This window comes from Natator depressus, chromosome 3 (assembly GCF_965152275.1).
Source record: "Natator depressus isolate rNatDep1 chromosome 3, rNatDep2.hap1, whole genome shotgun sequence".
NCBI classification, from domain to species: Eukaryota; Metazoa; Chordata; order Testudines; family Cheloniidae; genus Natator; species Natator depressus.
Genome location: NC_134236.1, coordinates 121,487,295 through 121,508,491, shown reverse-complemented (window position 1 = coordinate 121,508,491; position 21,197 = coordinate 121,487,295). Strand labels below are relative to the sequence as shown.

General features: G+C 42.0%; 1 protein-coding gene across 2 annotated transcripts in view; it reads right to left on the bottom strand.

Moving 5' to 3' along the window:
- SLC22A3 (solute carrier family 22 member 3) overlaps positions 1-21,197 on the bottom strand; it is a 46,230-nt gene continuing 25,033 nt past the window's right edge. The window contains exons 5-11 of one of the 2 annotated variants that reach the window (XM_074948721.1): positions 18,818-18,935; positions 10,156-10,253; positions 9,819-10,033; positions 6,136-6,244; positions 3,876-3,988; positions 2,060-2,159; positions 1-1,917 (exon numbers count right to left, since the gene is read on the bottom strand). In XM_074948721.1, coding sequence (XP_074804822.1) covers positions 1,863-1,917; positions 2,060-2,159; positions 3,876-3,988; positions 6,136-6,244; positions 9,819-10,033; positions 10,156-10,253; positions 18,818-18,935 — 808 coding nt within the window. In that variant the 3' untranslated portion in view covers positions 1-1,862. The other variant, XM_074948722.1, reaches the window with a different exon arrangement.

Here is a 21,197-nt window from a genome sequence, read left to right as displayed (position 1 = left end):
GTTTATCAGTGAACATTAGCACAAGTTTTCTTTTTCCTGTATAAGATACATACTTAACCTGAAAATATAATCCAGGTTACTATTAAAATAGTATCATATTAAAGAGTTAGACGGCATCGACAGATACATGCCTGATGTATTTAGCAGCAACACTTTAAGTTAGTTTCCCAGACCTGAAGTAGAGCTCTGTGTAGCTCAGAAGCTCGTCTCTCTCACCAACAGAAGTTGGTCCAAAAAAGATATTACCTATCTCTCTGATCCACATGTATAAAACTGTAAGCTTAAAAAGACCTTAAATTCCTAACAGGGAGTATGCAGGCATTCAGTTATTTTACATACTGACATACATTGTCTACATTTTATTCTGGACGATACAGAATGCCACTCTGAGCAAAGTACAATTAGAAAGGCCTGAAAAATAAGTTCTTATGCTACTAAGAGATGTCAGGATTACCTGATCAAACGGACATTCTCCTAAATGGATAGTGGACTTATTTTAACCTTTCTTGTCTATTTAATGTTTTTCTCCGTTCTTAAAGTATTTCGATATCAGAGCTCCCTCAGCTCTGCAGTGGTGTCTGTGGTTTACAGAAGAAGCCATGGGTAATTTTAATTATATTGGTTATAAGCAGAATTGCTTGATGTTTTCAGTGGCAGAGGGAAGTTTGTGTTGTATTGGTCAACCGCCTGCAGTTGCACTTTGTTGTTGCTTGATATGTGATTGAGAATTGAAGGCATGAGAACAATTGTCTCTCAAGGACAGCATCAAAATACGATGTGTTCTAATTTGGCATTACAAACCATCTAACCAGATATTTTAACAGAGATGCACATTTGGTTCCATTCCTTTTAGTCTGTAAGGAGTTTTGCCAACTGTCTTATTGTCATTTAACTACGTGTCAGGGGAAATTCTTATTGAAAAGTAGTTCTGCTGGTCTTCTGCGTCTCATGGTCTCTCCTGCTGTTGCCTGTTCCAAGCATGAATTCATTTTATTGCTATCATGGTTCCTGTTTTCCTTAAGCAGACATGACAGTTGGGTGGAATGGACTGGGAAGAGTTAGGAAGCGTTGATGTACTGTATATAGCTCACCGAGTTCCAGTAATGAAGGAAGCACCTTGTATATCGGTTATTTCCCCTATGGTTTCTTGAAACCCTATCTTACAAATAATTGCTCCTCCATGCCAGCCTTTTGAGATGGTCAGTTTGGAGCATTAATTGTTCAACCACCATGTGGCGCCTGCTGAATTTAGAAACTGTATCCTATAGTCCCTTCACCAACTCTGCAATATCAATCCATCCCAAACATTAAGAATATCCTCTTGACATCTACACATTAGAAATGAGGCTCACACTCTCTCCATCCTCAATGTCATCAGTTCCCTTTTTCCCTAAGCAATTCCTTGTTTGCTTTTCTGATTTTTCAGAGTCTTTATCGCTTGGTAGGGCACAAAACTATTCTAATTCTGCTTCCCCCCACACAAACCATCACAATTTTAAACCACAATTTCCTCAAATTATTGTAATATCAAGGATGAACAAATGACCCAGACATATACAAATAAGTAAGAGCTTACTGGGACAAGCAAAGCAGCTGATTTAAGTGGGTATTCTCTAACAAGAACCACACAACACTCCCTTCCTGGAAACAATGGACTCCGAAAATATGTATTTAGTTCTGTAGCTATATAAAAATACAATGTTTATTTAGAACATCTTCATTCCTAAAAGAAGTACTTGAGGGTGTCTTTTGAGACACAGCTCAATCCATCCTCTCCAGAGGACTTTAAAGCAGTTATCAGGTGGAAACCAAATTCCTGGTGTGAGAACAGGGACGTTTCGCTCAGTGCTGTTAGTGAAAGATCATATATAGGAGGTATCTTGATGCTTCTTTTTCCCGCCACTTTTACTTTGGAGACTGAAGTAACAGAGGGAGAAAAGAAAAGAGATATATTTCTAAGCAGTAGCACCGTCCAATTTATTTTCAGTACAAATGTACAATTCCCTGCCCCTTGCTCAAAAAATCAAATCAATGTGATATTGAAGGAAAGACAGAGTACCTGGAAAGCTGTTCCACATCCTCCACTGTCTCTGGTAAGGAAATTCCCTTTGTCTCAGGTAAAAACAGCACTAAGATCCCACAGATAACTGCAAGTATACCTATGACAGGCATTGAAGAAAAAAAAAAAACAAGAACCAAAACTGGTTTGCCATTTTTCTCATTCTCAGGACAGTTTTGTGGTACAAAATAAGAAAAGGGTAGAAAGAGCTGAAGTGGCTCCCAAAACACTAAGTAAAAGCTGAAGGCCCGTTTCTCCCCTGCCTTGCTTCTCATTTGGTCATTTACATTTTTGGAAAGTAAGTGTGAAATGTTACCATGCTGATTGTAAAATTTTGGGGGGCAGGGACTGTTTTTTTGTCCTGTGTTTGTACAACACCTAGCACAGTGGGGTCCTGGTCAATGACTGGGGCTCCTAGGCCTGATGAAAATACAGATAATAATTTTACACCCAGTTACACAATGTTGTTGAGGATCAGGTCTTCAGAGTGCAGCAGAAATTCTGAATACAAAGGTGTTAACTAGAACATCTGGATACTGCTATGGCTGGAATAATATTAATTTGAAAAATAAATTTCTTTTCTTCTCTCTTTTTTACTTTGTATTTCAAATCCTCTTTCTCCACCTCTCTTTCTTTTTCTATGTTCTGTCCCTCCTGCTCTTTCCTCATCATGTTTCTCTTCAGAAAAACATGATTTAGCCTTCAGACTCAGGATTTCCTAACAAAAGGAAATACTTTGCTCACACAATTAGCCTGTGGAACTCATTGTCACAAGACACCACTGAGACCAAGAGCTCATCGGGGAAAAAAAAGATTAGATATTTATATGCATAACAAGAATATCTAGAGTTAGAACAAATTAAACATGATTTTTTGGAAGGGTTATAAATCCTCATGCACTGGGAGTAAATCAACCTGGAAGTCAGCAGGAAAATTCCATGTGACCAGATTATCCAGCTGCGGGGTTTCTTGCACCTAACTTTGAAGCATCTGGTACTGACCCCTTTTGGTAACAGGATACTGGACTACATGGATCACTGTTCTGAACCAGTATGGCAATTCCTATGTTCCCACAAAGCAGGACCTTAAGTGGGAGATAACATGGAAAACACCTTTTTGGCCAGATCTGTTCTGTTGACTTTGATAGAGCTATACTAACTTCCAACAGCAGAGAATGTGGCCCTTTGTTTATTTGGTCTGATGAAAGGTAGTCGCCTATGAAAACTATCCCGAAAATGTTAGAAACCCATTGCTGCAAGTGCTCTGTTTTGATCAGTAAACACATTTTTAATGGCTTTTGAGGGGTCTTCCTTAGAGGGGGCTTAGACCTTTGGAAGGATACAAATGCAGTGGGACTCAGCTGGAATGCCTCCTGGAGCTCCATGTGTGTGGGTGCGCAAGCTGATGTAACCACCATCATTGAAAGGATGCAACACAGCTCCCCTTTGAACTTAGGTCATCTGTGCCGGCCAATGAGGATGGAGATGATGTATTTGGGGAAAGATAGGTCATGCAATAAAACTCTTCCCAAGAAAAGAAGCTGTGTTAGTACACAGATTAAAAACAAGTTGTAATAAAGTGGTCATCAAGGGATTAACTGGATTATTCACAATATTGTGGATGGTAGCCATGCTTCCACCCTTCCCTTATTTCCTCTTTATTTAGTGGGTGTTTTCCCCACTGTGTTTATGTTGCTGAATAAAGCAGCACTTTCCCAGCCTGCAGTACTGTAAGTAAAGTATGTTTCTTATGCACTGAACAGTCTCTTTGAAAAAGAAATACTCTATCCAAGGTTGCATTTTAAATGATTTCTTACTAAAGATGATTAGAGGTAACTCCATCCAGATGGCTGCTAATCGGAAGAGAAGAAATGGGGCTATGATACCCCCTATGTCACACAAACTCGAACACAGGGAAACACCAAAGTTTCTGCAAAAGAAAGATATTCATTTTAGAGGGGTTAAGACAATGTAACCTAGGAGATGCATGTGTTAGGCCCAAAATTATCTCATAATCAGGGCATACAACACACACTTACATAAGCAAACCAGTGCAACGAGTCTAAACAATGAACTCATGAGAAAACAGAGGGTTACTGAAAAATAATATATTGAACATAGCAGAAACTGACGGGAAATTTTAAAAGAATTCCAGCAACTTTAAGGGCCAGATTCTGCCACTGGCACATCAGATTGCGAATTACCCAGTGATCTTCCCTAATGGGATTTCAGAAGCCGTACCTCTGTGGAACACTAATCCTAAATCATGGCACACAAAGCCTTCCTGCATTCAGACCTTTAAACTAACCAATCTCCAAAATAAAGTACTATTGGCACGATCCTTTTGCTTTAGCTACAGCATGGACTTTAGTATGGGTAGCTGCCCATCTAAGTACCCAGGGTCCCTGGTGGGCTTCTGCAGCCCCTGCTGAAGCTTAAGCTGCCACTGCTTCACTGCTATTGCTTTTTCTTCTGCTAACTATGTTAAAGCTAGCTCAGGCATATCTACACATGCTACAGTCACCCCTCCATTTGCAATGTAGACATACTCTTGGTTGATGGGGATTCTATAATCAGCTTTGTCACCGTCCTCCTGGATAACCTGGGGCAACTTCATTTAAGTTCTCGGTGCCTGTTTTCCCATCCTTAAAATGCTCAGACCCAAGCTAAGTTAAATTGAATGTGGAAAGAGTTTGTGAAACACTGTATCAAATGCTTTACTAAAATCCAGATATATTGCATCTGTGTTTCCACAGCCATTCACTTTCTTATTTTATCTTTAAAAGTTATCCAGACTGTTGCAATATACCAAAGATCTTCCAATCTAATTTCAACATGACACAAGTGAGAGTCAGAAACCGACAAAAAAAAAAAAAAACTGAAGGAGGAATGGAAGACTAAGGGTAACAATTACCAGGTTATCTAGTTACCCAGTAAATCAAGTGTCTGGACAGTAGGAATGTTTTATATATAATTGGTTTGATGCACAGATAATAGGTTAGTTGAACAGGTCTATTTTCTTATGGGGTAAATTTTCTACTACATTTTATCTTTAGGGGCACTCAAAGTTTATTTGATTATAGTGGTGGGGCGAGCGCCCATCCCAGCCAGGAGGGGTTAACAAGCTCCTCTGGGCACAATCAAGTCCTACCTGGAGCAAGCTGTCCCTGAAGAAGGGAGGTTCCGTAAGAGAGTAAAGCCAAATCCAGAGCGAGAGTGCCAACCCCTTAAATCCGCAGAATAGTGAATGCTGAGTAGGAAGGCTTCTGAAGATCCTCCATTGCCTAGATCCTCTGGATAAGTAGAGGAACCTTTAAATTATTTTCCTTTCTCTCAGCCCAGAACACTCAGCCTGGACCCCTTGGACTGCAAAGGGGTTAGAGAAATCCAGCCCTAACTCAAAGAATACTGACCTATTTGCCTTGCAAAGCACACCAGGTGGACCTGGACTGCTTTGGGGTTGCAGGACCGTTATATTTTGCCCTTTTCGTTTGGCCTCCTGTTGGGGGAGTGCTGAATGAATCCTCGCTACTTGTAACTAGAAAGACACTGACTCTGTAACAACTCCTGTAGCTGAAGGAAGGTACTTGGAACAAAGGGAGGTACCCCTGCCCGGTCTCTCAAAAGGGGGCACTCAAGAGGTAAATCCTAAGACAATTAGCTTGTTTATTTCTTTAATGGGTATCAATTTAGACAGGGTTAGCTGCATTGCTATACAGGTTTTGGCTTGTTGGATAGAAAATACATTCTTCTGAGTAATGTCTTTCCTTTACAGGTCTTTGATTATGTTGCCTCCTCTGTAATTTGTCTCCCATGGGACACTATAACACTGCATTTTCAAATTAAATAGAACGTCTTAAATTATGGAGACACCAGTCACACCTCCCTATTTAAGGTGGAGTTGAGTTTTGCATTTAAAATGCATAGGAAGAATGTTTTTCAGAGAGGCCAAATTAAGCCTGAACACTGGCACAGTTACACTGTAAAGCCATTTACTATTCAAATGTGTTTAATGCTACCGAAGGCAACTTCCTTAAGTTTAATGTGGATTTCAGCTGTGGATGAAACTACAGTTACCTTAATGTTGTAGGATACAATTCACTGTTCACAAGATACACAATTTCAAAAGCCATGGTGATTCCCAGTCTTCCCAGGGTGGCTACTGTGGTTTTCAACCACAGGATATCTGTTAACAAGGTAAATTCAAAAAGAAAGGTTGATGAAATGTGTTTTACCTGTCAGCTGGAAAGCATGGGGCTCATTCCACTCTCCCTTACATGGGTTTCACACTGGTGTAACTCAGCTGAGTTCAATGGCATTACCGCTGATTTATATTGGTGTCAGTGAGCAGAAGCAAACATCAGGGCTAGATTCACAAAGGGATTTAGGGACCTAATCCAACATTTAGGCACCACTGACTTTCACAAAGCCACTGCTCAGCCTATGCCTACACCTGGAGGTGCCTAAATTTCTGCTGGGTGGGCATGCACAAAGCTCCCTAAAGCCTGATGCCGCCTCACAGGCAATGGAGCCTTCTTTCATGCCACAGCCCCAACAGGATACTCAAGCAAGGTGTTCCCCTGCCTACCTTGCCTGCAGGGCCCACTCTGGTGGGTGTGCTCAGAACATGAGAACCTACGATTTAGTGAGCAATTTCTGGCTGTTCTGGCTGTAATTGAAAACTGATCAAGGGAAATACTTTTTACACAACGCATAATTAGACTGGGGAAAACATTGCAACAGGACGTCACTGAAGCCGACATTCACAAAGAGACTGAACATTTCCATGGCTAATAAGACTATCCAGAGTTATGATTGTTAATCATCGTTAATGCTAACAACAGATTTGGAAGGGATATTGGGTTTAAGCCATTTCTAACAGGGAGCTGGATGAGACCTGAAGTGGGGCAGATGACCCCAATCTGCCTACCATGGAGTTTTGACACTTTCCCCTAAGGCATCTGGTGTTGGTCACAGTCAGAGACAAGCTAATGGACGAGATGGACGTTGGGTCTGATCCAGTCTGCCAGTTCCTCTTTTCCGGTACCTATATCTTTCTCAAAACTACCCTCCAAGCCTGGTCAGGAAGAGTTACATCAGAGGGACCCTGGATCAGGTTTAAGGAAGAGTAGAACCAAAAGGGCATTGCTGCCAGGTATCCCTTTGTGCTGGCCTCTATGGGTGTTCAAGGTTTGCCTACTCGTGCTTTGTTGTGTCACCCAGGCCAGTCTGAAGACTCAGAAATCAATTCCAACCCACTGACTCAACGAAGACGTGTTGCATAATGCCAGGTGTGGGAAAATGGGTGGTGAATGTCGTTGCCAAGCTCCCATGATCCTACCCAGATTGTGCAATCCTATGCTTCAGGCAGGCTGCTGGTCATTATCCAGGTGTGACGCTTCCCCCCTGCAACATTTTTCTAAATCAAATTATAATCAGAGCCGAGTCCGACTGACTCCCAAATAGATCTGGGCAAAAATGTCTCTTGGCCCCATAGAAAAGTCCTCCAGAATTTAATAAAAAATGACAATTTTTTTCTATAGTTTTTTTCACCATCCTATAAATTTTATAATAGAAAATTAAATGCCTGCTATGGAATTCTATAGGATGGCTCAAAAACTCTAGAAGGGATAGCATTGTCTATGAAATTTGATAAGATTTTAGAGTAATTTCTAGAGAACCCTATCAAATGTTCAGAGGTCTCTGTAGATTTCATCCCTATTTAATGGTATAGGATCTTTTCCATTAAAGACTTCAGTATTACTATTTCATGAAAAAGAGAAATGCATCTATTTTCTTTTTGTCTTGAATTTTTTGCAAAAACAATTTTTTTTGCTGGTGGAAAAACTTATTGAATCCCCAAAATCTGTTTGTGTGCATGCCTATGTATGTGAAAATGGTGACTTTCTCCTGGCAGCAAATTCAGAGAAATCAGACACACACAAAGGTAACATTTGAGGACAGAAAGGGGAAAAATTTCATCCTGGATCAAATTCATGAATAGAGTTGAAGCTGTTTAAATGGGAGAATGATAACTGGGACAGCTGCTGTCATTGGACAAATTTAAAGAAAATATTTTTTTCCTGTTAAACTGAATAAATGTTCCGTTGCTTTAACAGAAGGATTGTAATGACTGGAACCATGGTACTGGGATGTCTGGCTGCATGACTGCCCTGTAGATTACATGACACATTATAAACTACTCACTTTTAGGCAATAATAAAAATACCTGATGCATAATAATGCCCATCACTGACACCATACTTTCCATCCAAAGTGCTCTGCAGACGAGGGTAAGTATCATTTCAAACTGCTTTACAAACCAAGGGATGTGACTTGCCCAAGGTCATAAAGCAAGCCAGTGACAGATCCAAGAATAAAAGTCAGATCTCCTGATGCTCAGACCCTTGCCATTGAGCCTGGATTTATTGAAATAACTGAGCTGCTGAAACACGTGGTGTTGTCTTAAAGTAACTTCTGAATAAACTTTAAAAATGAGGCTAATTGTGGTAAAACTGGACGCACTGAGGAATGTGTTTCTGTGAAGGATCTTTTATTGTGCTTCCAAACCCACCCGTTTTCATAGGCTCCATTTTACAGCTCTTCTCTTGGGATATCTGCCTGCTAACTGTTGCCTTGTGGTATAATTTCTGGAGCTGACATCGCTAAGGCGAATTAGTATTCGCAACCCTGACTTCATTCTGCTGATGACATCCTTAGGGAGGGGTGATCCTTTCTAATGGTCATTCAACATCCCGTGTAGCTCCAACCTAAACTACTCTGAAGCAAAGAGCAGGGACTTCACAGTCAGGGAAGGGCTGTCTGTTCTCTGTCTGCCTTTAGTCTGCAGCACCTATGAATGCTTACCTGTTCGCTGTAACCACATAGTGGAGAGACATCAGTTTATAGAAAAGAATCCCTTGTCAGGGGTGCTGAGTCAAACCCCAGAGTCACCCTGGTAGTCCTTGAAGCAGGACAAGAATTACTAAAAGGGGAAGCCAGATCCTCTACCTCTGGTCTGTCCCCTTTGAATTACCAGCTGGTGATTCCCTTTGTGAAGGGGAAACCCATAGGGGTGTCAAGCCAGGATAGCTGGCTCTGTACCGCCTGCTCCTAGCCCCTGCCCCATGCCAGGGACAGGATGGATGAAACGAGGAATGGACAGAGCACACTGCACTCTGGCAAGTCCAGGCTAATGGAATGGCCTGTTACTGATATTAGAGCCAAGAATCTCACTCAAGAGCTGCTAAGACTGACTGGCAGGAAATATATCATTTAAATAGGTTTGTTTCTTTTCTCAGACACTGATTTATTTGGAGATGGGAAGTTTCCCCAAACTACCAATTTCCTAGCTCCATATCTGTATGATAAATATCTTCCTGGCCAGGGAATGAGTGTATTTCCCCTTTCTTCATATTTTTGTTCTGTAGTTGGCATTATCATTTGCTAACTGTATCACAACACGCTTTTTACCTTGGTCCACTGCTTCAAAACCTTTGTGTGGCTTCAACCTCTTTACTCTAGGAACTTCACAGAGTAAATAGCGGATGCTCTGTAACCTGAAGACTTTAAATCATGATTTTAGGACTTCAGTAACTCAGCCAGAGGTTAGGGGTCTAGTACAGGAGTGGGTGGGTGAGGTTCTGTGGCCTGCAATGTGCAGGAGGTCAGACCTGATGATCATGATGGTCCCTCTGACTTTAAAGTCTATGAGTCTGTGAGAGAAATCACTGATCTTGGGAAGCTAAGGAAAGAGTTACCTTCTGGTAAGAATGCAGTAATTAAGCATGCCACTCCCGCCACTATGTTGCTTATGGCAAATGGAAGGCGTCGGCCAATTCGATCGATTGTCAGTAAAATCAAGAGAGCTGCAGGTAATTCCACAGCTCCGGAGATGAAAAAGTCTAGGTAGAGGTTTCCTCCTATAATTCCTAGGCGCATAACAAGCCCTTGGTAAATCAGGGCACTTGTAAACCTAAACAAAAAACATTGAGACAGACACAAATAAATGTAAGCAGCTGACCTGAATTTCAAGTTTGAGAGAATCACAATACCGAAAAAATATGACACTCAAAACCCAGTAAAATTGGGACTTACCAGGCATACATTAGAATCAACGTGTATTTTCTCATATGGGGAGTTCTAACCAGATCGAGAAATGATGGATTACTAACCTCTTCATCTGTAACTGTGATCTAAAGAAAAGCAAACATCAGAATCAGCAGACCATAGGCAGGAACACAGGCCACCACAGCTGAGCTAGTACAGCAGCTATGGGAGAGGGCTCAAAATGTAATACAGCTGCAGACTAATTTCCAGCTCCTTAATATTTTGTAATGACAACATATATGCCAGAAAAAATACAGCTTATTTTCCAGCTCCTGTTGAGTTTCAGGAGAAAAAAACCCATATTTTTACTTGTAAATGTGGAAGTGGACTTAGAGGTCCCTGGGAGGCAATAAACCTGGCATCTTGCAATGCCATTTTTACAGCTGCTTTTCAGGGCAGAATTGAACTTTAAGGGTGACACAGAGAAGGAACTCGATTGTGAGTTCATTCCCCACAGCCAGCCCATGAAATTGTTATGGTTGATGGTCAGAACAAAGGGGTGGGTCTTCAGAGGGGTAAGAGATGGAGAGAGCAAACAGCAATGGCCTTGAGAGTGTTTTTGATACTACAGCTGAGTAGTAGGAGGAAAAGTAGGGAGGAGGACACTATCAAGAAGTGAGGCCAGGGTGGAAAGGCCCAGAACAGAGAAAGATTAATGTCTGCCCTCCCCAAAACATTTAAATGAAGCAGAAGGCAATGGGCCTTCAGAATGTGCTTATAGTTAAGAATGCGCACAAGCATTCTGCTGATTTAGGCCTTTTCCTTAAAAATCTACAAATTATTTAGAAATTAAGCAACCCTTCCCCGAGATGAGGAGGAAAGTATCGTTTTCTCCATTTTACAAGTAGGTAAAATGAGGATGAGAAAGCACCCATGACTTAGGGCCTGGCTATACAAACAATTAGACCACGGCAAACGGGGGTGTGAATCTCTCCCATGCTAGCTGCCTGAGGTTTAACTGTCTGTGTGCACTCTGCGGGTGCATGTTAACAGTTCGCTAATGCGCTTTGAGCTACTCCCAGTTCAACGAGGACTAGATCAAAGCTCTCTCACAAACTGTTAATGCACATCAGCAGGGAGCACATGAACAGTTAGACCAGATTCATACCCCAGCTTGCTGTGATTTTTGTGTAGACAAGCCCTTAGCCAAGGTAATACAACAAATCAGCAAAAGAATCAGGAGTAGAATCCAGGAGTCTTGATTGAGATTTTTAAAGCTGTGCAAGGGATTTAGTCCCACATAGTCAGTGGAAGAGGTGTGGCTAAATCCCCTGTGTTGCTTTGAAAGTCTCAGTCCCTGACACTGGGTCCCTTGTTCTAACCACTCAATAGGTATTGTTACCTCCCCACCGATGGGGCCTGGCAGAGCAAACAGCGAACCAAGCACAAAAAAGGATTGATAAAAAAAGATGTGATTGTGGAAAGAGAAAGAAGGACACCCCCCCTCCCCCTTTCTCCCATCTGTGCTGTGAAGTCAATGGAAATTACTTTGTGTGGTGGGGGGAAAATGGGGCCAAAGGGAATGTAGAGACAGAGACCATGCTGATTGGTGAGGAGAACAATAAACTAGGTCAAACAGCATTGCCCAGTGATCTGATTCTAGTTCAGCCAAGGCTGTATACATGAATTTTATTTTGTATTTATTCCTCATCTCATAATATATAACCTTAACTGTTCAGTGAGATAAACAGCCCTTTGAGTGGACTTTTAACACCCCCTTTAGCAAAAAGAGAGTCCCAGAACATTGGAAGTGTTAATGAAACCCCAGTTTGCCCTGGGTTCTCTTCCATTCCCTTTCATCATTGCTAGGAACCCTCTTCCCATCTTTACAGCTATTTTGTTTTCTGTAACGGAGTGAGATGTTTTCTCAAAGTTGCTTCCATTCTTTACATGCCAGCTCCCATTTTTTTAATCCTACAATGTGTTTGTCAGGCACTCATTTACATTCCAGATCAGAATCTGCTGGTTGCTGACATTTGTTATGGGCACACTCATGAAGGAGATAAAGCTGCCTTCATTTTGTTTATAAGAACATGTTGGCAGTGACCAGCATGTGAACCTTGTGCAAATATGGTATTCATTTTCCCATGCAAAGATAAATCAAGCAGTCTTAACACAATGTCCTGTCTGTCTCAAGTGCCACTAACACTAGTTGGAAATAATGTTTGAGTATGATTTATGGGCTGGGGGAAAAGGACATTAAAATCATTGCAAAAAAACTCTTAACTCTTTTAAGATCAAATCTTGGCCTCACTGAAATCAATAAGCGTTTTCCCATTGACTTCAGTGCAGCCACAATTTCACCGTTAGTACCCAAAGACATGTTATACCCTAACCCTGGGAAGAGCGAAGAGATTTTGTATAAAATGATGTACTTCATCAATTCCTATCTCATTGTTTCTACAATGGTTTTAGAAATTCCAGTAAAAGTTGTGCACTTCACAAGCTTCGGCACTGATCCTGCAAACTCTATGCACTGTGACAGTCTCCAATTCAGCAGCCCATGTCTATTCAGCATAGAACCAAGCCTGGTCTTCACTACGGGGAGATAGATGCTGCTGCATCGATTTAGCAGGTCTAGTGATGACCCACTAAATCAATGGCAGAGAGCTCTCTGGTGGACCCCTATACTCCAGTTCTCTGAGACGAGTAAGGGCAGTCAACCGGAGAGTGTCTCACATTCACACAGCGCAGTGAAGGCACCGGGGTAAGTCAACCTAAGCTACGTCGACTCCAGCTGCATTATTCACGTAGCTGGAGTAGCATAACTTACGTCGACTTACCCCCATAATGAAGATAAGCCCTAACAAGCTCTTGAAGTCAGTGGGATTTAAGCATACCCTTTAAGTGCTGTGCTGAATTACAGCCACAGCGTATAAAATTAAGAATATGTGTAAGTCTTTGCAGCATCAGGACCTTAACAACATGAGCAAAATCTTCTGTGCATGTTCAGAGTGAGATTTTCCAAGGCTTACATCTCTGCCTAATCAACATCAGTTTTCACTAGAATATTCCAAGTCATTTCTCCTCAGAGAGGATAATATCCACATCTATCCCTGCCATTTTAATGCAAGAGATCTTTTTTTAAAAAAGACAAGATTTTTTTTATAATGGGAAAATAATTTGTTCCTCTCTCCTGTCACTTAAAAATGGATGAAGTGATTTTGCACATATGTTTACAAAACATTCACCCTTGTGCAGAGACCAACTGTAAAACATTTCAGCTTGAAAAATGAAATTTGGGGGAAATTATGCACAACTGAGAACAGGGGGTTACACTGGAAACAACATTTAATAAATTATGACCAGTCTCCTACTATCACAATGCTGTAATACAAATACTGAACAAAACAATGCTCATCTGTCTTCGCATCACACTCATTACTTTAGCTAGTCGGAAAATATAGCATCAAAGCAGAAGTGTTATGCAGAGATTTATTGGTTTCAATGAATATTTAATCAGGAAGGTTTGGGGGTCTGAGGGAAGGGAGTGGAGAGCGAGCGAGGGAGAGACTCTTTTGATGGTTAGGCACTGGTCTGGGATGTGAGACACTCAGGTTCAAAGCCCTGCTCTGCATGATTCAGAGGAGAGGTTTTTCATTCCCATATCACTCTGAATCAGGCATGTGTCCCAAACTCTCTCACGCCTACTCATTCTCTGTCTCTCTCAATCAAAAGCTCAGGTTTCAACACAATTATGTTTTTGAGAAAACATTTGAAAGGCTTTTGACTTGTTCCAGTGAGGAACAAAACCAACATTTCAGAACCTTGAAAATTGCAGTGAAACAGAAGTGTCCTCCGGTCACCTCTATTCATCAACATGGTATCTGAGTGCCAATAAAGGCTCTGATTTTCTGGGTATCTAATCCTTTCAGGCTCTCTTGAAAATCTTAGCCAAAGTCCATGCATGTTATGGTGGATTCTCTCTCTCTCTCTCTCACACACACACACACACACACACACACTAATGCCTTTGTAAAGCTAGAGATAATTATCAGGAAGACAATTCTGGTATGAGTAAAAATGAGAAATGTACTTGACCCCCTATTAATGCACTTCCTGAAATATCACTGTCTCCTGGGCACAGCACCAGGAATGACAGAAGTTGTATGTCAAAAAGGTCCCAGGAACAGATCCAAAGTGCAGCTCAGATATTACTCAAGGTTAAGCAGTTGCAGCTGTGAACTGGGGTCATAACTGTGACTATTTCTTAAGAATGTCAGCTGAGATCTTAATAAGCGTGATCGGAAAAGATACAAGTCTCTATATTCTAGTCCAGGTTTTTAAAATACTGAAGTGTAGAAAGGAGAGATTAATCTGAGAACATGAACAGTTTTACTGACTTCTGTCTCACTCATGTATCTTTCCACTTCATTTCTCTCTTAACTGTGTCAGTTTACACATCTGTAACTGCAGAAGATGCTATTCCAATCTAGCTAGTTTACCCCACTCAATCTCTTGGGCTGAGGGTGACACTGACATCATCTTGGCCTGCATAGTGGAAATGATTTACTAATTTCTGGCCTAGCCTTTCACTGGTAATCAAAACTTCATCCATCCCACTGCTTCACATATCTACAGCCATCCTGTCCTCTAATTATATTCTGTTGGCCAAGTAAATGAGTGGCCCAATATGTTGCCTATTCCCACACAAAAAAATGTCATTAATGTAAGCTTGCTCCTGTGATTAATATAATGTTCACAGAAACTCCATAACAAGAACATTATGACAATTACACAAAACTATGCACTAAAAAGCATGGAAATGACTAGTTAAGGAAAGGTATATGGATATTTCAACATATCCATCCCTGCTGATATATGTGTATCTATAAAACATATAACTAATGATATATGTATGTGTTAAAATAGTTTGTAAAGGTGTCAGGAAGGTCAGAGTTTAGCTTGTTTGTGAAATATGTCAGGTGAACTCTTACATTTCAAAATTGTCATTAACTGAATGTATGAATTATAAGGGTAATGGAATATTTACACACATTAATTTCTATGCTTTTTCGCACCTTTTTTTTTTGCAATGGAGTATGCAGTTTTTATGAGGACTATATTTATCATAGGAGCAACCATGAGTAACTGACACTGGGTGGGAGTTGTGACTAATTCAAAGAAATTTTTTCTTACAGTGTAAATAAAATCATGCAGATTTGGGCAAAGTGTCCACTTTTGTGGAGGAAGAACAATAACTTGAAGGGATAAATGCCTAGTCTTCTGTCCAAGGTGGGTGAGGAAATATCTTTTATGGGAAAAAGAAAAGGAGTACTTGTGGCACCTTAGAGACTAACAAATTTATTTGAGCATAAGCTTTCGTGAGCTCAGATAAATTTGTTAGTCTCTAAGGTGCCACAAGTACTCCTTTTCTTTTTGCAGCTATAGACTAACACGGCTGCTACTCTGAAACCTATCTTTTATTGGACTAACTTCTGTTGGTGAGAGAGACAAGATTTCGAGCTTACATAGAACTGAAGAAGAGCGCTATGAAAATCAGGGTCAATGTAGTATATTGTGGCACAGTCTCTTTCAAATTAGTCACGTGTAAGGCTGCGAGTTTGTCACAGAGGTCATGGATTCCATGACTTTCTATGATATCCATGACTTCTTCAGCGGCAGGTAAGGCTGGCCTGGGGGCCACCTGAGCAGCTCAGACAGCCCCTGGGCCAGCCACACCAGCCGGTGCTGGGGCCGTCTCGGGCCACCCCCCCCCAGTGCCATCAGCAGCAGGAGTTTGGGGGTGGGGGGCTCAGGGGTGGGGGTTGGGGTGTGGGAAGTGGTGAGAGTTCTGGGCAGTGCTTACCTTGCGCGGGGCTCCTCAGAAGCAGCGACATCCCTCAGCTCCTAAGGGGAGGCGTGGCCAGTGGGCTCTGCGCTCTGCCTCCGCCTGCAGGCACCGCCCTCGCAGCTCCCATTGGCTGCAGTTCCCGGCCAATGGGAGCTGCAGAGTCAGCGCTCAGGGAGGAGGCAGCATGCAGAGCTGCGTGGTTGTGGCACCACCTAGGAACTGAGGGATGTCAAAGCTTCCCAGGCACCCTTTGCACTCCCTGGGGCCACCCCCACAGCACCCACAGCATCCCCTGGGGCTGCCCACCCCCGAGCACCCGTGGCACCCCTGGGCCACCCCTCTCCCCAATATTTAGTCAGGGGTATATAGAAATATAGAATCATAGAATATCAGGGTTGGAAGGGACCTCAGGAGGTCATCTAGTCCAACCCCCTGCTCAAAACAGGACCAACACCAACTAAATCATCCCAGCCTGGGCTTTCTCAAGCCTGACCTTAAAAAGCTCTAAGGAAGGAGATTCCACCACCTTCCTAGGTAATCCATTCCAGCACTTCACCACCCTCCTAGTGAAAAAGTTGTTCCTAATATCCAACCTAAACTTCCCCGACTGCACCTTGAGACCATTACTCCTTGTTCTGTCAAGTCATGGACTGGTCATGGGCCATGAATTTTTGTTTACTGCCTGTGACCTGTCCATGACTTTTACCGAAAATACCCATGACTAAAATGTAGCCTTAGTCATATGTAATCACCAGAAGGCCTCCCAGGGTAATGAGTCTCTGATATGCACAAACTCAGGTCTGCATGTTCAGAGGCTGTAGGAACCATCTTGTTATGTAACTTTTAAAGATGGTTCTAGTTTAAACTTTATATCCCTGGAGTCACTCTGGGTTCCTGAGGTACAGGGGCTGCAGCATACTCACAAGGAAGATATTCTCAGCTGCCTGACCATGTTAGAAAGCACAACAGTTAGTGTTCAAGCTGCACAAAAAAAAGTCATTGACAGCAAACCTCCCCACCCAGGGAAAAGAGAGAGAGGCAGTTTTACTTCAAACCCATGAATCACAGACAAAATCTTTCCTCTAACCCATTTGGGGGTTATTGTGAAACTTTACCAGTGTTATTCAGCGTGCTGCTGAGTGAATATTTCCCACAAATATTTTTTTCTTTACCAGCAACAAGTTAACTATTCCTTTTAAAAAATCTTAATATGTTCAGTGGTGGATAGACTGCAGTCCTCTAGGGATTTTCTCCAGTGAAGCTAATGATTTAAAACAGATCTTCTAAGGCGAACCTGTGAGGTTCTGAAGTCTGACATTTAACTTCCAAGCCTGGCTTGTAGACTATACCTACAGAACTCTTGACTGACTGTTGCTGATAGGCTTTTTGTCTACATGTCCAAAGCTAAAGAAAGTACTCTTTTGAAACCATTCAATGCAATGAGATATAGTCCATGGCCATATGTAATGCCATAACACTATGACAATGTATACTTAACCGCATCAGTCCTTTCACCTCCATCCAGGGCCACAAGAGAATTCTGATTCCATCAGGTATCCTCCCTTTTGCAAATGGTGAACTCATAGTCAATACAGATTCTGCTTCCCCTAGTTTAAATTTTGGCCATCCCTTCGCTCCTGTGGAGAAACTCTTGGGAGGAGGGCAAATCTGTGGGTTTCAGTTCAGAGCTCCTGTTAGGTCCTCCCTTTGGGCAGGAGGGGTTTGGGACCCAGTGGACCAGCCAGAGGAAGCAGCAGCAGCTCCCAAAGACCCTGATGCCTCCATGTGATTTGCCAGGTCTCCTGGACCCTCATTCCCCCAAATGATGGTCCAGGAGTACTGGCAAACCACGTCCAGGTTCAGCATGTAAGTTCATGCTGCAAAGAGCAATGCAAGCTTTCATGCAGCTATCCATATATGACGTTCTAGGAGAGGAGCATGAGCAGCAGTGTCATTGCACAGTCGTGCTGATACTACCCACTTAAAACTGTAGTATGCTTGAACAACACTCCCATGCCTTAGTACTTTCTCTTCCCCCTACAATCGGTATGCCCTCTAAAATTTGGCGCGGCCCTTAACAAGCAGAATAGGCATGGAGGGGCTATTATGCTGTGCTCACTATGTTTAATAATATAGCATTGCAGTAGCAATCAAAGACTCAAATCAGGATTAGGGTATCCTTGTGCTAGGCTTTCTACAAACATGTAGAAAGACACAATCTCCATTCTGCAACATAATTTAAGGCCCCTTTGCTGCGTTGTTCCTACTCCGTTGCTCTGAACCACAAGGTCTATAATTAGGGCTGACCAAGAAAAACATCATTACAAGAAATATGACCAAAAAAAACAAAACGAGAAACAACTTTGTTAGGGAATCTTATTAACCAGCTCCCTCCCTCCCCTCCCCCACCACTAAGTACTTAGAACCCACTTCCTTGTTCAACCTTTATTTTTTTAGGACTGAGATAAATATCAGCTCCACAATGAGACTAACAGACACATCCTCCACATGGTGTATGTCAGCAGACAGACTACTACACAATACTGTCAGAGCATAAGCCGTTATGAAAGATGATGGCCCCTAGTGATTTAAGATGTCTAGTATAGTTCTTTAAGATATGGGATGTTTAGTGTGAATTTTACATTAGTAACTCAGCACTCCCATCTCTTATGACTTCTTGGAAATCTCATTTCAACCCGTGTCCTTTCAATAAACCTACTTCTTCCTTCTCAAGAGAAAAAAAAAATTGAGCCAGACAATCTGTTCACAGTGTTGTACTGTAAAATTCTTCTAAACCAAACAGAAAGGCCACTGGTTAAAGATCAAACAAAACTGAAGCAAACATATGGTAAGTACCTCAGAGTAATACGGTGAGAGATATTTCCCATTGTGCTTGGCAATGGTGTGCATAATGTTTAATGCCTTTTCTCCTTTTTTGCGTGTCAGCAGCCAGCGTGGAGATTCAGGAACTGCCCTGTAAAAGCACAGAGGGAGGCAAGGATTTTGCTTAATAGTGTCTAGAAAACCATGGGAATCATCACCTGCATTAACACCTAATGCAGTGATTCTTCAGCCTCTCAACAAGATAGAAATTCTTCCATGAACCCAGCTCCCCAGTCAACCTTCAGCTTGACTCTCAAAATACCTCATGCCATGGACAACCAGGAAGGTCCATGGACCACAGCTTGGGAACTAGTAGATTGTCTACAGTTTACATGCAACATTCAGCCATTTATCTTTATCTTTTTTATTCAAATAGTTGTTAGGTCTTGCTACTTTCCTGAAAGTTTCCTAAGGCCCAGAAGCCGTAGGGAATTGGTGACAGGACATGTAACTTTTTGCCTCTACATTGGAGGTCCTAATCTAGTTCAGATCAAATGGTTGATTGATGGCCTATGTGAAAGGAGTTGTTGACCTGGCCTAGTTCTTAGCATTGCCCTGCAGTAGTAGTTGTGGCAGTCCCAGGATATTAGAGACACAAGGTGGGTGAGGTAATACCTTTTATTGAACCAACTTATCTTGGTGAGAGAAAGAAGCTTTAGAGCCACCTAGAGCTCTTCTTCAGACCTCCAGATTTCTTCAGCTTATCTCTCACCAACAGAAGTTGGTCCAGTAAAAGATATGACCCCACTCGCCTTGTCTCCTGTGCTTAATGTAAAATCAAAGAGGTGCTGGGACTCAAGCAATTATATGTTGGGGCTCAAGCAATTTTTTTACTGTCAAACTGACGTGGCAAGCGCAGAGGTACCAGGACTATGAACTGCCAAGCCTAGAGGTGCCAGAGCTCAGCCCTGGCACAAATTAAGCACTGCTTGTCTCTCTAATTCTTAGCAGACAGTTAAGCATGGGATTGGGTGATTGTAGAGTTCGGATTTAGTCCCAGCTCTGTCACTAGCTTGTTGTGAGAACTTCAACAAATCACTTACTGCCTCAGTTTCTCCAACTGCAAAGGAGAAGAGTTACCCACCTTTGTAAAGTGCTTTGAGAGTTTTAGATGAAAACCACTGTAACTCTATAATCACAAAGTTTTAATAAAACTCACCACCAGGGTTTGCACTAAGTGGCACCTTGCTGACAGTCTCAGAGAGGAAAAGGAGTGAATGAGAATGACATGGAGAATGAATTACCTTTTTACCCAGAGATGTAGTTCCCTTCAGGTCAGGGTTGAGGCACACAGCTGGGAAGAGAATGTTGGGTAGGTGCAGCTGATTCAGAAGTAGTGCATACTTCCCCACACTGCCCTAACTAAAGTACTTCAACCTTGACTTGGAGGACAACTCCTACAAGAAAGAAGGTAAGGGAGTTCACTCTCCATTCCTGTTCAACCCTGGGCCTTTTCCATTCCATTCAAATGAAATATTGCTTGTGGTCAAGCCAAACATACAAGTTAATTAACATCTCTGTGAGGTTCTTGTTCCCATCAAGTGTTTCCTGGCACTTTGAAAGTCCCTGACCATCCAATAATCTCTTTGTAGAATACTGGGTGGGGAATCATAGTGCCACAGAGTCAAAGAGTAAATTAACAACAACAAAAATAACATTTAAAACTTCTAATGGGTGTTGTTCTATCAACCATTGCTCTCGCCCCTCTTTTCGTATTTGGTACATTGAACTCTGCAAGGCCAAATTCAGTCCTGGTTTACCTCCTGTGTACTCAGTTGAATTACATCAGGGAACAATTTTTGGCTCAAAATGTTTGCTTGCCTTGTGAACACCTAGAAAAGAACTGAATGAAATTCCTTGGCTACTACTGGGACAGTATTCAGTCACAAATAAATGTAATTAAACTTTCAAAAACATGTCTATGAGATCCTCCAAAGAAGTTTAATTTGGAATCCAGGCCTATGAGACCTCTACAAGGCAACCAGAGAACTTTGGAGGATGGACCCAGTGGTAACAAAAGTCCACCCATGAAAATATAGGCATATTGTGAAGGACATTTTTGGTGGATTCCAGACAAGTAAAACCTATTTGGAAATGTCAGACTATGGGTCTTGTATAGTTTGACTAATCAGAAAGGCTGTCAAGGTTCCTCCCCCACTCTGAACTCTAGGGTACAGATGTGGGGACCTGCATGAAAAACCTCCTAAGCTTATCTTTACCAGCTTAGGTCAAAACTTCCCCAAGGTACAAAATATTCCACCCTTTGTCCTTGGATTGGCCGCTACCACCACCAAACTAATACTGGTTACTGGGGAAGAGCTGTTTGGACACGTCTTTCCCCCCAAAATACTTC